At 36.3% G+C, this 21,036-nt stretch overlaps 2 protein-coding genes across 5 annotated transcripts in view; one reads left to right on the forward strand and one right to left on the reverse strand.

Annotated features, from left to right (window-relative positions):
• Positions 1 to 21,036, forward strand: part of LOC140147835 (uncharacterized) — a 175,280-nt gene that overhangs the window by 99,971 nt on the left and 54,273 nt on the right. The gene's annotated exons all lie outside the window — the stretch shown is intronic.
• LOC140147832 (retinol dehydrogenase 8-like) overlaps positions 1 to 21,036 on the reverse strand; it is a 29,300-nt gene that overhangs the window by 1,970 nt on the left and 6,294 nt on the right. For 2 of the 3 annotated variants that reach the window (XM_072169587.1, XM_072169586.1), the window contains exons 3-5: positions 4,565 to 4,744; positions 3,151 to 3,244; positions 1,985 to 2,156 (exon numbers count right to left, since the gene is read on the reverse strand). In XM_072169587.1, coding sequence (XP_072025688.1) covers positions 1,985 to 2,156; positions 3,151 to 3,244; positions 4,565 to 4,744 — 446 coding nt within the window. Of the gene's footprint in view, positions 1 to 1,984; positions 2,157 to 3,150; positions 3,245 to 4,564; positions 4,745 to 6,407; positions 7,180 to 21,036 lie in introns of those variants that run through there. The other variant, XM_072169588.1, reaches the window with a different exon arrangement.

The raw sequence follows: 21,036 nt of genomic DNA on the forward strand, positions 1-21,036 counted from the left end.
CCTAAGCCACCCAAAAGATCCTCTGCCTAAGGATCGTGCACCATGTGCGTACTCTATACCTTGCACTTGTGGTGAGCAATACATAGGCCAAACCAAACACCACTAGAGGTCAAAATATCTGAACACCGAAGAGCCACAAGACAAAAGAAAGAAGAAGGCTCGGCATTAGCTGAACATGCTTGCAAAGAAGGTCATGAACCTCTGTGGGACTAAACAACAAAACTGGCACAAGTTTCTCACTTGGGGATGAGGTTGACCCGTGAAGCGTTGGAAATCAGAGTTAATGAAACTTCTACTATCAATAGAAATGACGGCAAAGACATCAGTCGTATGTGGCGCTCTCTATTTTCAAACAACCAATCACAGAGCCGCTAATCTTTATCACATCGTATGTGGCGCTTTCTATTTTCAAACAACCAATCACAGAGCCGCTAATCTGTACCACGTCCGCAATTAAGTGATATAAACGCTCATCGTGCATACAATCAATCAATCGGTCCAGGAGTGGCCAAACGGTTCCTGGTAATCCGTATACTTCTACTACAGTATATGCAGTCTACAAGTTCTCTGTTGACAAGGGGCAGTTTTCATTGAACAGCTCTTTCTCAGAGCCAACAAACCTTTAATTTAGCAGATAGGCGAGATCTGCTTTTTTCTGTTGCCACGGACCCGTCTCAGTAAACGGCTCTTCTCAGCGCCACCAAAACTTTTATATTAGCAGATAGGCGAGATCTGCTAGTTCTCTGTAGACAAGGGGCAGTCTTCAGTGAACGGCTCTTTTCAGAGCCACCAAACCTTTATTAGCAGATAGGCGAGATCTGCTTGTTCTCTGTTGACAAGGGGCAGTCTTCAGTGAACGACTCTTTTCAGAGAGGGGCAGTCAACATGTCTCATTCTTAGGTACTTTGTCCTGAAGAAGTCAGAGCTACTCCTAACGAAAGCTTGACAGTTCTAAACTTGTCCGACGGCAAACCCGCTAAAAACTCACTAATTGTTATGAATTCCCGTCGTAAAAGCCTATCCCACAATTTATAAGTTCCCCCCTAAATACTTTTTTAAATAAATCGAAAAATATTTGATAAAATGCAAACATGTAAAAAGGTATGGGTAGCTGCATTTGTTTTACACATAATAATGGACCAAATTATAGCGTCACACGTTATTGCGTTCAGTCACAATGGTTCATTATGTAAAAAAGAGACCGTTTTAAACAGTGTTAAAAGTTGCATCTGAGTCCATAGGAGTCAGCTCTTAAACAATGCAGTAGGCCAGGTCTATTCATGTGTTTGTTAAAGAAAACCTGACTGCTATGGACTTAGGTGCAACTTTTAAAATGGCCACTTTTCTTACACATTGTGACTGAACGCAATGACGTGTGACGCTATAAATTGGTCCACATGTGTAAAACAAATAGGGCTATACATATATTTTTACATTTTTTCATTTCGTAAAATATTTTTATAATTATTTTAAAAAGTATTAAGGGGGAACTTATAAGTTGTGGACTGTATATATATATTATGTGTTGTGTAAGTACAATTAAAGTCATAATGTACGATCTTATAATATGAATTTGGTTAATTTTTTTCAAACCTGATTTTTTGGCATATTTGTAATGTTTACACATGTCACAACTTCCACCTAAATGGAATCAGCCAAATTTGTTGTGTTTGTAGGTAAACAGAGAAAGTTCGACATAAAGTCATAATTTGAAATTATGACTTTATGTCCGCCCATAGAACTGCGTGTTAAACGGCCAAAATAACAAGCAGTGTTTCTTTCATGTTACCTCGTTATTTCAGCTCAAAATGGACAGAAACCATTCCCGATCATTATTACTAGTATTATTTCAGCATTTTGAGTATATAATGACAAATTTAAAATTTGAAGGAAATCGTACATTAAGCCTTTAAATCAAAACTGATATCAAATCAATTACGTGAGAATGATAGCATATCAAAGGAGTTAAACACTTGTTACTCACATAATTAGTCAATCGGCTTACACCACTAGTGCGAGTGCCTTTGAGTAACTTTTGCGTTAACTCATCCACGTCAGGATCAATCTCTTCATCAACACTGAAGCTCCCTGTTTTGTTTGCAGCAACATTAGTAACAAATGCAGTTTGCACTGTTCCTGGTTCGATCAGGCTGACACTATAGAAACAATATATTTAGGGAAATTAACTGGAGTATCAAATGCATATATTTAGCTCAGTTTGAAGGCCAGTGAAGCATGTAGGATGTAGCATGCTGCTTCTGTCTTGAAAGCCATACGGCCTAAATTGGCACAGGGAAACAGGCCAAGTTATAGGATGTAGCCAGAGGCGTAGCAAGAGCATCAGGGAAGGGGTCCATAGACAACGAGCAGTACAGGCCCTTTTAACCAGGGCGGAATTTACCTAATGGAGCCCTGGGCCAAGCCAAAATTTGGAGGCCCCGAACTCACGTGCCGAGGAAGGCATGTGCACTCAAGTCAGTGGCTAAGTTCTGGTTTACGTATAATATAGAGGGGGACTTACTAGGACATTTGCACGCAAAGCACGCCCAACCCGGGCACATCTGGCCCAATGGTAAATCCGGCCCTGCTCTCCATTATTTAATTAATTATTAATATTTAATTTTCACTTTTGTGCTCGGGCTTGGGGCCCATGGACTTCGTTCACCCTGTCCCCCTGCTTGCTACGCCCCTGGATGCAGCATTTCTTCTAAAGCCATATGACCCAGCCAAAATTGTCTCAGGGAAATGGGCCAGTTATAGGATACAGCATTCCATTTAAGGTCATGTTTAATTCGAGTGGTGTCCTCGAACTGTGATGGCTTTCCACAACTTCCTGTCCTCCATTGCTGTCTTGAAGTCTACTGCCTCACAGTCCAGTGTCATCAGGCTAAAATAGTATGAAATTGAATTATTATTTGCTTGTCCTCCACCGACTGACCCTAATCTGGAAAATCTGGAAATTTTTTGTTTTTGTTTTACTGTACAAATAAATACCGACCCTAATTTTGGAGACAAGTTTTTACATTTCCCAACCGACCGAGCCAATTCTGAAAAAGTTGTGGAGGACAAACAAAATATCTTTTTTTTTTGGCATAACCACCTTTCCAGTAAGAAACCTCCCCTCCAGGCACCTTTTCCCCAGGAACTTACCTTACATTAAACTGCTTCAATACAGGTGCAAGAGATTCTGAGAAACCTTCAATTGCAAACTTACTGGACACACATATTTCATAGAATGGAACACCTAGTGAAAGAGAATTCAGTCAATAATTACATAACATCCGCAGATTTTATTGCATGGCCGGGATGTATGGTTGTTTGATGGGATCATTTATTAGTTTTTCAAACAAAACATCATGTACAACCAAATAGCTTTAACAGCTAAATATGATATCATGCTAATGTATATGCTTTTGAGTCATTCTCAACTTTGATTTCCCTCTTTTACAAAATTATTCACTTTCATTGCATTTTTATAGCTTTTTCAGATATAAAATGTATCTATTAACGACAAAATTGGTGGCGCTATTTAGTTACAGGAAATTATTCTTTCAAGCTTTTAATACAGATAATTATGTTTATTGTTTGATGAAATATGTTGATAAAATTTCCTTGTTGCTTGTTTCACCTATTCCATCTGTTTTAATGGCAGTATTAATCACCTACCCCTTGCAAATAAAGAAATATGATTTAGGATAAATAGCGCCATCTATAGTTTGCATTTAGTTAATAATGAAGCCAATTCTATATACTAATTTAAAGACCCCACATGTGTGGTTGAAGAGGCAAAAAGCCAGAGCAGAAAAGAAACAGAACTGCTTATATCAAACTACAATCATAGAATTTAGTCTTGGGACAGTTTAGGACCTTGCACTAAATTGATACCCCTTCCCCCCATAACAATGTTGATCGGGGTCTTATCATCAGGCTCCGTGTTGGAAACATTGATTGGTGGGGGAAGGGGAGGGATATTAGCTAACAGGAGGGTTGAAGCTACACGTAGAAAATTATTTGAAAAACGTCCATCAAATTAGGGAAAACAATCAGCCGTATAATACATCGCGTGACAATAGTCAGGCACAAAGCTACTCTGAAAGCCAATATTTCAACATGTTCAATATACGACTGGTCATATACAGCTACCAAATTTCATGAATTTTTCAGGCAAGCTAACTTTAGTTATTAACTAACATGACACCAGTTTTTGATGCCTGCGCTTTTTCTTACTTGATGATATGAACGTTTTTGTCATTGTGACACACATTTTTCCTGTTACTTTGGGCATATTCAAGCTTGGTTATTTTCCACATAATTAAACTTTTACACCTTATTTGTTGCTTTACACGAATGTTCAATATCTTAATTTAATTATGGTAATTTAAGCAGAAAACGACCTGTGTCTTTCATTTCGGGAGCTATTTTGCTCAAACGTGTTTGCCGGCTAAATTTTCAACATTGTGTTACGTAACACTGTGCTCACAACCCGTAAACATTTTCTGTCAAACAAAAGAGGTCACAAAGTTGCCGTTGTACTGAAATCTAGACTGAAATAAATTCAACTTACCGATAAGCCCTCCCACACTGCTAACATTGATGATATGTCCTGATCGCTTTGCTTTCATGCCAGGAGTAACGGCTTGAGTCATGCGAATCACACCAAATACATTAGTATCATAGACTGTCTTCATCTGACTTTCTGTTACTTTCTCCATGATTCCAGCTTGTCCTACTCCTGCATTATTGACTGGAAGGAAAAGAAATCAAAATTCAATATTTTGTTTTTAAATATAAATCAATCCTATTTTGATATTTTGCAAAGATAAACCCACTCTCAAAAATGTAGATCCTAACTTCAACTTGTACCTTGTACACACCCCTTCTGTAGAACATCCCCGCACAGTGTCATCGCCCCGATATCTTCATGGCAGAAATCGCCATGGTAGGTTGAATCCACCGCCACGCATGGCCATTTTGTTCCGACCTGTTTAATAGATTTGAGATACATAATGGGCAAGGACATCTGACTAAGGCTACTGACAATAGGCATAGGTCACTGCTTTTAGACTACCTCCACGATTGACCTATACACCGCGCTATATAATTCGCACATATAAAATCAGAATTATTGTCAGTTTGTGAGTTCAAGACGCAAGCTTCTTTTCTCAAGACGCTAGTTAACTACTACAACATGTATATTTAAGTGCAAGGAACCACATCTGGCTTCTTTATACGAAATCATTTACGGGAGATATTCATCATTTTCTACCCCGGTATCCAAAGATTTTCGTCTGAATATCAACATCGTGCATAGCACATTCACGTGTATCGATCACAGGTATTTATTTTAGTATCTCTGCTGTGCCAAGTAATTATTAGCCAGGCGATGTCGGTGTGTCCGGGTCTGGGGGTACTTTACTCCCTATTCCAGAAAAATACAGCACTAATTTTTGGGGATTAAAAAATATTATCAAGTTCTGCCAAATGAAACATAGCTCAATCCTTTAGTTAGTCCTAACTGGCAATAAAAGAAAAAAATCACTATTTTTCTAATTACTTGAAAAAAGAGCCAAAAACATGCATTTTCGGCATATTTTCTGACAATCGAGTCACAAAAATCAAAGACTTGGAGTAAGTCTAAACATTCAAAATCTTGAGTATATGCGAAATTTTGCTATAATTTTCACTTTTTTGTGTTTCTTTATTTAAATTATCGGTTATCAGCATGAAACATATCTTTTCCAAAAATTAGACTGTGTAAACTGAAATTAGTCTTGGTACAAGTCTTTGGGCTTGATTGTCACAGCATACAAAAAATACCCTAAAAACGCATGTTTTTGGCCCATATTTACAAAAATTGACCAAATATTAAAATTTGACTTTTATTGCCAGTTAGGACTAACTAAAGGATTAGGATTTAGCTATGTTTTATTTGGCAAAACGGGATAATATTTTTTTAATCCCAAAAAATTAGTTCTGTATTTTTCTGGAATAGGGAGTAGTACAAATGATCATACCAGGATGTGTCACAAACATGAGTAGTGTTTTCAGCCTTAGGGTATATGACCTCCTTTCAAGGCCAATTTTGGTATATGGATGGGTCCTTTTATCAAATTTTTTATTTTTTTCTCGGAATATAGCCCAATTTCGCCTCATTGTAGCCAAAATTTTGTAAAATGTCCCCAAATTTGGGGGGAAAGCTGTAAAGCTAAAACAATTTGTGTTAAATTTGGCTGAAAAATTTGACTTTTGGTATATTGGTGCATCCAAATTTCTTGAAAAATTAGTATATTGATGGGTCCACATCCCCCCGAGTACCTCCCCCCAGAACAACAAGTACCAAATGTCATGGTATATTTAAATCAAGTTTTTTACTATAGTTGGACAAAAGAATTGATGACGAATCTTACCTAAAATATCGACCCCTCCTTCCTCTTGATTGATCTTGTCCATAAATTCATCAATTGAATCCACCTTAGTGACGTCAAGCTGACGTATGAAAAGTGATTTTTGCAATGTAGACCCAGCGGCTATTTCTAACTGTGCCTTTTTGGCAAGATTCCTCATGGTTGCAAATACTTTGAAGCGATTCTCTTTGTCACTTGCCAAGAGTACAGCAGTTTCCAAACCAATACCGCTAGAACAGCCAGTTATGACGACTACTTTGGGTGCCATTTTGAAGCAGTTAATCTGATATGTATATAAGTATACAAAGCTCTTATAAAATGGACAATTTGTAAGTTGTCTTGATATGATAGGTATTACTATAATTAGTGTTAACTTAACACTATTTTGACCTCTATGACCAGCATGCAAACACGCAGAGTCACTACCATTGCCTTTTATGATGCTTATCTTTTATTATTGATTCAACAAAAATCCTAATCTATTTTCGGACAGGCAAGAAAAGTAGTCTATAGGTCATTCATTCCTGGCATTAGACTATTCCAGTTAAAATCCATACACCCCCGATGGAAGATATGACCTTAATATTCCATACAAGGAGTGTCAATTTCAAATGGAGTTACCTGAATGGGTCACTCTACACCACCGTGACCCGTGGGGGGGGGGTTAAGTCATATTTTCTATACCGGTGTATGGATTTCAACTGGAATAGCCTAATTTCAACTACCATGACAACTGAGGTTTCTGACCTTTAATAATTTTGGGTTCTTTTATCTTATCGTCAGGGACAGGCGATTTGCGCGAAAAAAATAGCAAATTGCGCGGAACTCTTTTTTCAGTGCAAATTATGTATACCTGCCCATAGGAAAAAAAAATAGCCAATTGCACGGAAAAAAAGTTCCACGCAAATCGCCTGTCCCTGCTTATCGTCCATGGTTTACAGACTTGATACCCAGCATCACAAATGGGCCATTTCATTTGAATATGGTAAAAGGGTGTATCTTCTATCTACATCACTATCAATGTACTTCCTATTGTCATAGTTGAGGTTAACCTTTGTACTAATGTGGAGAAAGGTTGTAACATACAGATTACAATAATGCTACTGTCTTTTACCGTACATTGGTTAAGTGAAATGCAGCAATGTAATGTTACAAATGCTATCTACTGCTGATAGCAATGTAATATTACAAATGCTATCTACTGCTGATAGCAATGTAATGTTACAAATGCTATCTACTGCTGATAGCAATGTAATGTTACAAATGCTATATACTGATGATAGCAATGTAATGTTACAAATGCTATCTACTGCTGATAGCAATGTAATATTACAAATGCTATCTACTGCTGATAGCAATGTAGTGTTACAAATGCTATCTACTGCTGATAGCAATGTAATGTTACAAATGCTATCTACTGCTGATAGCAATGTAATGTTACAAATGCTATCTACTGCTGATAGCAATGTAATGTTACAAATGCTATCTACTGCTGATAGCAATGTAATGTTACAAGTGCTATCTACTGCTAATAGCAATGTAATGTTACAAGTGCTATCTACTGCTGATAGCAATGTAATGTTACAAATGCTATCTACTGCTGATAGCAATGTAATGTTACAAGTGCTATCTACTGCTGATAGCAATGTAATGTTACAAATGCTATCTACTGCTGATAGCAATGTAATGTTACAAATGCTATCTACTGCTGATAGCAATGTAATGTTACAAATGCTATCTACTGCTGATAGCAATGTAATGTTACAAGTGCTATCTACTGCTGATAGCAATGTAATGTTACAAGTGCTATCTACTGCTGATAGCAATGTAATGTTACAAATGCTATCTACTGCTGATAGCAATGTAATGTTACAAATGCTATCTACTGCTGATAGCAATGTAATGTTACAAGTGCTATCTACTGCTAATAGCAATGTAATGTTACAAGTGCTATCTACTGCTGATAGCAATGTAATGTTACAAATGCTATCTACTGCTGATAGCAATGTAATGTTACAAGTGCTATCTACTGCTGATAGCAATGTAATGTTACAAATGCTATCTACTGCTGATAGCAATGTAATGTTACAAATGCTATCTACTGCTGATAGCAATGTAATGTTACAAATGCTATCTACTGCTGATAGCAATGTAATGTTACAAGTGCTATCTACTGCTGATAGCAATGTAATGTTACAAATGCTATCTACTGCTGATAGCAATGTAATGTTACAAATGCTATCTACTGCTGATAGCAATGTAATGTTACAAATGCTATCTACTGCTGATAGCAATGTAATGTTACAAATGCTATCTACTGCTGATAGCAATGTAATGTTACAAATGCTATCTACTGCTGATAGCAATATAATGTTACAAATGCTATCTACTGCTGATAGCAATGTAATGTTACAAATGCTATCTACTGCTGATAGCAATGTAATGTTACAAATGCTATCTACTGCTGATAGCAATGTAATGTTACAAATGCTATCTACTGCTGATAGCAATGTAATGTTACAAATGCTATCTACTGCTGATAGCAATGTAATGTTACAAATGCTATCTACTGCTGATAGCAATATAATGTTACAAATGCTATCTACTGCTGATAGCAATATAATGTTACAAATGCTATCTACTGCTGATAGCAATGTAATGTTACAAATGCTATCTACTGCTGGTAGCAAAGTAATGTTACAAATGCTATCTTCTACTGATAGTAATGTAGTGTTACAAATGCTATCTACTGCTGATAGCAATGTAATGTTATAAATGCTATCTACTGCTGATAACAATGTAATGTTACAAATGCTATTTACTGCTGATAGCAATGTAATGTTGCAAAATGCTATCTACTGCTGATAGCAATGTAATGTTACAAATGCTTTTAACTGGTGATAGCAATGTAATGTTACAAATGCTATCTACTGCTGATAGCAATGTAATGTTACAAATGATATCTACTGCTGATAGCAATGTAATGTTACAAGTGCTATCTACTGCTGATAGCAATGTAATATTACAAATGCTATCTACTACTGGTAGCAATGTAATGTTACAAATGCTATCTACTGCTGATAGCAATGTAGTGTTACAAATGCTATCACTGATGATAGCAATGTAGTGTTACAAATGCTATCTACTGCCGATAGCAATGTAATATTACAAATGCTATCTACTACTGATAGCAATGTAATGTTGCAAAATGCTATCTACTGCTGATAGCAATGTAATATTCCAAATGCTATCTACTACTGATAGCAATGTAATGTTACAAATGCTATCTACTGCTGGTAGCAAAGTAATGTTACAAATGCTATCTTCTACTGATAGTAATGTAGTGTTACAAATGCTATCTACTGCTGATAGCAATGTAATGTTATAAATGCTATCTACTGCTGATAACAATGTAATGTTACAAATGCTATTTACTGCTGATAGCAATGTAATGTTGCAAAATGCTATCTACTGCTGATAGCAATGTAATGTTACAAATGCTTTTAACTGGTGATAGCAATGTAATGTTACAAATGCTATCTACTGCTGATAGCAATGTAATGTTACAAATGATATCTACTGCTGATAGCAATGTAATGTTACAAGTGCTATCTACTGCTGATAGCAATGTAATATTACAAATGCTATCTACTACTGGTAGCAATGTAATGTTACAAATGCTATCTACTGCTGATAGCAATGTAGTGTTACAAATGCTATCACTGATGATAGCAATGTAGTGTTACAAATGCTATCTACTGCCGATAGCAATGTAATGTTACAAATGCTATCTACTGCTGATAGCAATGTAATGTTACAAATGCTATCTACTGCTGATAGCAATGTAATGTTACAAATGCTATCTACTGCTGATAGCAATGTAATGTTACAAATGCTATCTACTGCTGATAGCAATGTAATGTTACAAATGCTATCTACTGCTGATAGCTATGTAATGTTACAAATGCTATCTACTGCTGATAGCAATGTAATGTTACAAATGCTATCTACTGCTGATAGCAATATAATGTTACAAATGCTATCTACTGCTGATAGCAATGTAATGTTACAAATGCTATCTACTGCTGATAGCAATGTAATGTTACAAATGCTATCTACTGCTGATAGCAATGTAATGTTACAAATGCTATCTACTGCTGATAGCAATGTAATGTTACAAATGCTATCTACTGCTGATAGCAATGTAATGTTACAAATGCTATCTACTGCTGATAGCAATGTAATGTTACAAATGCTATCTACTGCTGATAGCAATGTAATGTTACAAATGCTATCTACTGCTGATAGCAATGTAATGTTACAAATGCTATCTACTGCTGATAGCAATATAATGTTACAAATGCTATCTACTGCTGATAGCAATGTAATGTTACAAATGCTATCTACTGCTGGTAGCAAAGTAATGTTACAAATGCTATCTTCTACTGATAGTAATGTAGTGTTACAAATGCTATCTACTGCTGATAGCAATGTAATGTTATAAATGCTATCTACTGCTGATAACAATGTAATGTTACAAATGCTATTTACTGCTGATAGCAATGTAATGTTGCAAAATGCTATCTACTGCTGATAGCAATGTAATGTTACAAATGCTTTTAACTGGTGATAGCAATGTAATGTTACAAATGCTATCTACTGCTGATAGCAATGTAATGTTACAAATGATATCTACTGCTGATAGCAATGTAATGTTACAAGTGCTATCTACTGCTGATAGCAATGTAATATTACAAATGCTATCTACTACTGGTAGCAATGTAATGTTACAAATGCTATCTACTGCTGATAGCAATGTAGTGTTACAAATGCTATCACTGATGATAGCAATGTAGTGTTACAAATGCTATCTACTGCCGATAGCAATGTAATATTACAAATGCTATCTACTACTGATAGCAATGTAATGTTGCAAAATGCTATCTACTGCTGATAGCAATGTAATATTACAAATGCTATCTACTACTGATAGCAATGTAATGTTACAAATGCTATCTACTGCTGATAGCAATGTAATATTACAAATGCTATCTACTACTGATAGCAATGTAATGTTGCAAAATGCTATCTACTGCTGATAGCAATGTAGTGTTACAAATGCTATCACTGATGATAGCAATGTAGTGTTACAAATGCTATCTACTGCCGATAGCAATGTAATATTACAAATGCTATCTACTACTGATAGCAATGTAATGTTGCAAAATGCTATCTACTGCTGATAGCAATGTAATATTACAAATGCTATCTACTACTGATAGCAATGTAATGTTACAAATGCTATCTACTGCTGATAGCAATGTAATGTTACAAATGCTATCTACTGCTGATAGCAATGTAATGTTACAAATGCTATCTACTGCTGATAGCAATGTAATATTACAAATGCTATCTACTGCTGATAGCAATGTAATGTTACAAATGCTATCTACTGCTGATAGCATTGTAATGTTACAAATGCTATCTACTGCTGATAGCAATGTAATGTTACAAGTGCTATCTACTGCTGATAGCAATGTAATGTTACAAGTGCTATCTACTGCTGATAGCAATGTAATGTTACAAATGATATCTACTGCTGGTAGCAAAGTAATGTTACAAGTGCTATCTACTGCTGGTAGCAAAGTAATGTTAGAAATGCTATCTACTGCTGATAGCAATGTAATGTTACAAATGCTATCTACTGCTGATAGCAATGTAATGTTACAAATGCTATCTACTGCTGATAGCAATGTAATGTTACAAATGCTATCTACTGCTGATAGCAATGTAATGTTACAAATGCTATCTACTGCTGATAGCAATGTAATGTTACAAATGCTATCTACTGCTGATAGCAATGTAATGTTACAAATGCTATCTACTGCTGATAGCAATGTAATGTTACAAATGCTATCTACTGCTGATAGCAATGTAATGTTACAAATGCTATCTACTGCTGATAGCAATATAATGTTACAAATGCTATCTACTGATAGCAATGTAATGTTACAAATGCTATCTACTGCTGGTAGCAAAGTAATGTTACAAATGCTATCTTCTACTGATAGTAATGTAGTGTTACAAATGCTATCTACTGCTGATAGCAATGTAATGTTATAAATGCTATCTACTGCTGATAACAATGTAATGTTACAAATGCTATTTACTGCTGATAGCAATGTAATGTTGCAAAATGCTATCTACTGCTGATAGCAATGTAATGTTACAAATGCTTTTAACTGGTGATAGCAATGTAATGTTACAAATGCTATCTACTGCTGATAGCAATGTAATGTTACAAATGATATCTACTGCTGATAGCAATGTAATGTTACAAGTGCTATCTACTGCTGATAGCAATGTAATATTACAAATGCTATCTACTACTGGTAGCAATGTAATGTTACAAATGCTATCTACTGCTGATAGCAATGTAGTGTTACAAATGCTATCACTGATGATAGCAATGTAGTGTTACAAATGCTATCTACTGCCGATAGCAATGTAATATTACAAATGCTATCTACTACTGATAGCAATGTAATGTTGCAAAATGCTATCTACTGCTGATAGCAATGTAATATTACAAATGCTATCTACTACTGATAGCAATGTAATGTTACAAATGCTATCTACTGCTGATAGCAATGTAATATTACAAATGCTATCTACTACTGATAGCAATGTAATGTTGCAAAATGCTATCTACTGCTGATAGCAATGTAGTGTTACAAATGCTATCACTGATGATAGCAATGTAGTGTTACAAATGCTATCTACTGCTGATAGCAATGTAATATTACAAATGCTATCTACTACTGATAGCAATGTAATGTTGCAAAATGCTATCTACTGCTGATAGCAATGTAATATTACAAATGCTATCTACTACTGATAGCAATGTAATGTTACAAATGCTATCTACTGCTGATAGCAATGTAATGTTACAAATGCTATCTACTGCTGATAGCAATGTAATGTTACAAATGCTATCTACTGCTGATAGCAATGTAATATTACAAATGCTATCTACTGCTGATAGCAATGTAATGTTACAAATGCTATCTACTGCTGATAGCATTGTAATGTTACAAATGCTATCTACTGCTGATAGCAATGTAATGTTACAAGTGCTATCTACTGCTGATAGCAATGTAATGTTACAAGTGCTATCTACTGCTGATAGCAATGTAATGTTACAAATGATATCTACTGCTGGTAGCAAAGTAATGTTACAAGTGCTATCTACTGCTGGTAGCAAAGTAATGTTAGAAATGCTATCACTGCTGATAGCAATGTAATGTTACAAATGCTATCTACTGCTGATAGCAATGTAATGTTACAAATGCTATCTACTGCTGATAGCAATGTAATGTTGCAAAATGCTATCTACTGCTGATAGCAATGTAATATTACAAAATAATGCCATCTACTACTGAGAGCAATGTAATGTTACAAATGCTATCTACTGCTGATATCAATGTAATGTTACAAATGCTATCTACTGCTGGTAGCAAAGTAATGTTACAAGTGCTATCTACTGCTGGTAGCAAAGTAATGTTAGAAATGCTATCACTGCTGATAGCAATGTAATGTTACAAATGCTATCTACTGCTGATAGCAATGTAATGTTACAAATGCTATCTACTGCTGATAGCAATGTAATGTTGCAAAATGCTATCTACTGCTGATAGCAATGTAATATTACAAAATAATGCCATCTACTACTGAGAGCAATGTAATGTTACAAATGCTATCTACTGCTGATAGCAATGTAATGTTACAAATGCTATCTACTGCTGGTAGCAAAGTAATGTTACAAGTGCTATCTACTGCTGGTAGCAAAGTAATGTTAGAAATGCTATCACTGCTGATAGCAATGTAATGTTACAAATGCTATCTACTGCCAATAACAAATGTCCACTTTTTGCAGCAATTTTGTGCAACACTTTCAGATTTTCCTCCCTCACCCCCCTGAAAAAATATATCTGGTGCCGCCACTGCCAACAGGCAAATAAGGCCAGAGCAATTTCAAACAAGAAATTAGTTGATGATATAAAATACAATTTATTATATATTTTCAATCATTTCCATCGTAGGTGTTCCATTTATTGAATTAGCAGGGGTCATATTTTCCAGTTTAAGCCATTTAACTAAATAACTCCAGTATACTCGTAAATGATATTAATACACTGATCTTATAGAAATGAGTCAAGGAAACAAATAATCACATATTTCCATAAGTCTTGCCATTCTTGAGTTATGGCCAATAATATAGGCCCTATTATAGAAAAACAAAAGGTATTGCATATTTTCCCCCTCCCAGGAAAAATCATGCACATTGGATGGAAATGACACCCCTTATATCAAGCCTTGGGATTTCCTTTATAGAACCCATACCATTCCTCTTGTGTGTCAGCTTTATAATATTTAAGTGCAAATACCACTAAGCCATGCTCCCTCCGACCTGCCTTAATGTTATCATTTGACAGGGCTGTAGCAAGAATGTCCATTTTTTGAGAAATTTGTTAATGTTTTTCTTTATACCTTTATTTCAATTTGGCCATTTGTATTGTGATGGTTGCCCTTTGTCAACCTTGCTATAGACGAATCTAAATTCACGCATTCCTACACCTGACTAGCAGCCTTTAGTTGGGTAGCCATCGGCTACAATGCACTCAAAATGTGAAATGATTCGGCCTTGGCGGAAATTTTAAACTGCATTCCATCACCCGTTTTACACCTTAATACATAATAATTGGATTAACTACACGCGGTATCTATGCATTGATGTACTTGCGAACAAAAGGACTATGTATGAATAGATGCGATGGGATTACCTGCGGAATTATCTCTATTATATTTATTATTCTATTAACCCTCCTCGTCCTTGCATCTTTTCTAGGTGTTAGGCGGCTTTTATTTGCACAATTGGACGCTCAAAACACCAGGTTGGTGCTAGCGGCTACCCAAAGATGTCCAACCAAATCCTGACCATGACTTGGCTCGTTGGATTCGTCTATAGCTCTGTTATTTGAGAAGGTTCATGTTCCTTGGTTCATGTTTCTTGTCTGATTATACTTATTGTTGCAACTTGGTTTTTTTAGGTGAGAGCTCACAATATCTCAAAAACAAATGAATTTGGTACTGATTACCAAAATAGTTGTATGCATGCAAAAGCACCCTCATCTAATTTGATCATGTAACATATACCAATGTATTGTTGTATTTACAAAACTGGTCCAGAACGGCTACGATATGAACAAGTTTTCACTGTCCATTTCTGAATTTGGTACTGATTACCAAAATAGTTGTATGCATGCAAAAGCACCCTCATCTAATTTGATCATGTAACATATACCAATATATTGTTGTATTTACAAAACCGGTCCTGAATGGCTATGATATGAACAAGTTATCACTGTCCATTTCTGAAGCGGAAGTATTGTTTTCACTGGGATAACTGAAAAAGTGATAATGGTGGGGTTGTAACATTTGCCTATGACTTGTGCCTAAAATAATGGAATTTGCAGTGTTTTTTGTTATGAAGGGTGACATGTTTCTCCCATATTCCTCCCCCCCCTTGATGCTGGCACTGCTTTCATACATTTATGTGCATGTTATTCTCTGGGAAAAAAAGTAAAGATATTTTTTGTTTTTACATTGTTTTTGGTTTCATTGTTTTCATCATATTCATAGTCAAGTGTTATGTTTCCCAGTGCTGTTGCTGAATAATTCCTTCAACTATTGAATCGCCAGTGATGTCAACAAATTTTGTTTCAGTCAATAGCTTCTTATAAATGTCTGAGGTGAGGTAATGCAGATGAGGTTTGTCCGATAGGATGACATCTTGGATGACTTTTGCTATCTCTGCTCCAGTTTGCATCTGTGAAAAAGAACAAAATTATTAATTGCAAGAGAAATGAGTTTAAATAATTTGAGAATAAAAGATAGGATTTTGCTATCTAATATTGTGTCATAAAGGATGGGCTGGTCAATATTTTGAGTAGTGGTATACACAACAATCAAAATATTGGTCAGCCCATACATCATGACATGAATTGATTGGATAGGTAAAAGACAAAATCCTATCTTTTATTCTCATTCAAATTATTCAGTTTATGAGTAATTTTTATAAGTAAAAATAAAGTTTTGTGAGGACATACAATTGTTATCTCCCTGGCTTTAGCCATGGAGTGGGATCTTGCGATAGTGTATTCCTTCTTAATGTATGCGTAGGTGTTTGCAAGCAAACGAGGAGACACTCGCACTTCACATTCAAACCACGGACCATTCTGCAATGGGGGACTGTCCTCGGTTTCTGGAGGTCTGCAAACAACCGAAAATGCATGTATAATGAATTTGAAAAATACGACCTCTATCGTTATATGAGATAAAATGTCCGCAGTTGCTAGGTTAAATTCCATACACACAAAAATATACAAAATACAAAATGGCGGAAAACGTCCGTCCACAGTATGTTGATTGAGTACAGATTCAGACGACCACGTTTGCATAGTCCTCAACAGTGTCCACGTTTGGAGACGATTTGGTTAGCTTTTGCTTTTTTTGCAATATTTCCTGACACCCCAAAATACCCCCCACAATACAGTAGGCCAGTCTATTCATGTGTTTGTTAAAGAAAACCTGACTGCTATGGACTCGGGTGCAACTTTTAAAACGACCTCTTTTCTTACACAATTAACCATTGTGACTGAACGCAATGATGTGTGACGCTATAAATTGGTCCACATGTGTAAAACAAATAGGACTATACATATCTTTTGACATTTTTACATTTCGTAAAATATTTTTTTGACTTATTCTAAAAAGTATTAGGGGGGGACTGTATACATTGTTTGCAATAGACCAAAGTGCAACCTTAGTAAAAACCTGCAAAACGGCATCATTTTTTTCAGGTAATGATTTATTGTGACTAATAATTTGAAAATGTGTGAAATTAGTTGTTGCAAACAAAATGTGCTTCATGCATGCACATATTTTGGAGGGGGCTTTAGAACCAGCCCCGGGGTCAAAGCAGCTGGCGGAAAAGGAAAGGGCGGCAGAAGAAGAAGAGGCAGGGGCGGCAAAAACAGTTATTAAGAAAATAGGGGCGTAAAAAACAGTTATCAAAGAAAAAAGGGTGTAAAATTGGCAAAAATTTTTGAAAATTTTCTGTTTTTAGGTTGCAAGGACTTATTATCCATTTTTTTTTGCTCTTCACTTTCTCAAACCATTGAAAAAAACATTTGGGTCAACCTTTTCAGGATGTTGAAGGGGGCAGCTAAATTGCAACCTTTTCACCATAAATGAATACATGTATAAAAATAAACATTTGTAATTTACTATTTTTCATCTTATTCCATAATGTACGCCTTATATGGCTATTTTTAATATAAATTATTTGATTTTTGCTACATCATTTTCCTCTCAAAATTCTTAAACTGCACATTAAGTAGACACAAATTTTATTTCCATGCAATGGTTGGAGCTTATGAAAAAGGCTCCCAAGCGCCATTGTAGGAAAACCTAACAAAAGAAGCCTTCTATAAATAATGTCTTGATTAAGGAAGATGAGAAAAGAAGTAATTGTAGCTTTAATTACCATTTTTACTCCTTTTAACACAAATATAAGCGTTCGTCCTTTGTAGCGAATAATTTTCTATTAATTACAAGATGCTATTCAAGTTTTTCGCTCACATTGTTGAAATGTTATGCGAAAAACTTCCTCATGAACCACTGCCGCCACTTCTAAATTTGCCCATGCTTTCAAAAAAAAATGAACACGAGATCCGAGCATGACAAAACACCAATTTTTGGGAGTGGTGGGTGGGAAAATAAATATTTTGGATCCTTATCGGATGAAATCTGAATGTGATGCGATTTTAAGGAGACAACCCGAACCGACCTTTCTTTGAAAGGCCTGTCCCCATTGGTCCACGCAACGACACGACCAAAACACACATTATGATTGGACCAAACCACACGAGCCCACACGCGCCAAACTAGGTCATATGACAATCTCACCGGTCGAAGCAAGATGACCTTTTTGAGGTCGCCAAAGGGCGATAACCTTTCTCTGCATAAGTAAATTGGTTTCTTCCTGACAAGCATTCAGAAACCTTATTATGCAATTAATCAAAAGACTGAATCATGCTTTACTTACATAATTGGCTATTCGCGTTTTGCACCACCTTTGTGGGTGCCTTTGAGTAACTGTTGTGTTAATTCATCCACGTCAGGATCTACATCAGGACCTATCTGTCCTGTCTTGTTTGCAGCAATATTAGTAGCAAATGCCGTTTGCACTGGTCCTGGTTCAATTAGGCTGACACTGTAGAAATAATAATAAAACTAGTTGGAGCCACAGCAAAAAAACACACCTGTCAAGTATCAATTTGCCATCATAGTGTGACGTCAACAAGTCATCCTTGCCAAGTCAACTGGTTCATGTTATCTGTGTCCAGAACCACAATCAATGGATTATTTTGTAAATTAAATCTAATACTGGAACTAAAATTTGCAACTCACTTTGCATTAGATTTAATTTTCAAAATAATATTTGCAACCCACTTAGTATTAGATTTAATTTACAAAATAATGTTTTGAACTACTGGATGAATAATACACCCTAGATACACAAGTCAATGGGTTGCTAACAGATACGCAAACCAAGCGTGAACCAGTAACTAAGGCATGACGTAGGTATTCATTATGACAGCAAATATCTAATAAGAGGTTAATAACTGCGCATCGGTTAATTAGAGGGCATTGTGGAAAATCCAAAGATGTTTTACTTTAGTAAAACCTAGATACGCTTATGCGTATACTGATGCACGGCAGTGAACGTAACCGTTCCGGCTGAAATCCAGAAATGACATCATTTGTTCTGGTGCTGCCACTTCCGGGTAACGCGGGAGAAGAACATGCCTTTTGCAAACAAAATGGCCGACATGTCCCGGCCCCTTTCCAGCGAAAATACAGCTTATTTAGCCAATGTGAACATGGGGTCATCACCAGAAATATTTTCCTATCATATTGGACTAACACGTCAGCTATATGGTATTTCACGATATAACAGTAATAAAAAGAAAACTACAAACGTTCATTCGTCGGATGTTTGACGAAGTGACCAGCTCTAATGACGTCACTATGTAAACAACATAGAGGTATAAATAATTAATTAGGTAATACCAAATATGGAGGTATCCAAAAGTATGCTAATTAGAACAGGTTAGAAGGCACGACGAATCAGAATACGATCCTGGTATCCAATTCTATGCAAATGAGTTGAAGGAGGTTACGTGAACATGTACACTAATGCAACTCTTGTGTATACCGACCTCTGTGGAAAAATCTAAACATTTTGCCTTTGGAACTGAGGAATATCCCTATGCCCGAGGGATATTCCAAGGTCCAAAGCAAAATGTTTAGATTTTTCACAATGCCCGACATATTACCGATGCAAAGTTATTAACCTCATTCGTAACCGTCAGTTTAATCTCTTCACTGTACAAAATAACACAAGTTTGCTCAAAAGTTTGTAAAAATAGCCCGGGAAAAATAGATGATTTTGACATCTTCCCTTTCCAAAAATCGATCAGGCTAAATCAGGGCGACCAATAACAAAAGTGCGAATCACAATCTGTGGGGGTAGCGCAATCCAAATACAGCAGCCAGCACGTGCGCGCAGTTTGTTCGATGCACAATCTGGCGCTCAGCGGAAGTTACTAATATTTACTTTCGAACAATTACGCATTTTGCGGTCAATTGTGAGATTATCAATGACCTCTATTTGCATTCGCGTCTTCACAAATAGCTAAATGGAATTGGATGCATACATCTTAGTTAACCCTAACACTGGACCCTGCTTTTTGGGATCGGAAGTCAAAGAAGATCCGAAAAAGTCAAGGAGAAGAAGAAATTTTGACTGGGCACCCCCGGTATTCGAACCTATGGCCGCTCGCATGCCAAGCACACGATCACGGACCGGTAGCTACACGGGTTATTGCTGCCCGGCCAGCAATTCCGTCGCATATAACACTTAGGGTGATTGCGTCATCGCAGACCCTGGGATTCATGCATGCGCAGAATTTTTCATCGTAAGATTTTGTAAGATTTTTGGATGTTAGGGTTAATGAGGTTATGAATAACAAGTAGTAACCTGTACCCCCGGCCTGTACCCATGGTTCCTGAATCCTTGCTTATCAGTGAATGTTGACTGACTGAGGGCATTTTGCATGCATGCTCAGTGTGCAAAAGTGACAGCGATTGTGCCCACTGAACATGGGTGCGTTCCACTCTTATGCAAAAGCGATTGAGTATAAATTTAGCCTAACAAAAAACTATTGATTAGGCAGGGATGTGTGGTTGTGACTCTATAAACTTCTCCCAAAAGATACCAAATTTGACCCCCCCGACAAAATATTATATTAATTTTCTGAACTTTAAAATTATGTTTGTTCATAATTACAACAAAGCACCCCTTCTGTAAACTGAAATTTACACCATGAATCTAAACCTAGAGCATGTTTCTACAGGCGCTCCGCTAAGTTACCGCTAAATGGATAACGGTATCTTATCATTATCTTACCGTTTAACCTGCTGTTTCCACAGACAAGTTTTTGCC

Source organism: Amphiura filiformis, chromosome 3 (genome assembly GCF_039555335.1).
Source record: "Amphiura filiformis chromosome 3, Afil_fr2py, whole genome shotgun sequence".
NCBI lineage: Eukaryota > Metazoa > Echinodermata > Ophiuroidea > Amphilepidida > Amphiuridae > Amphiura > Amphiura filiformis.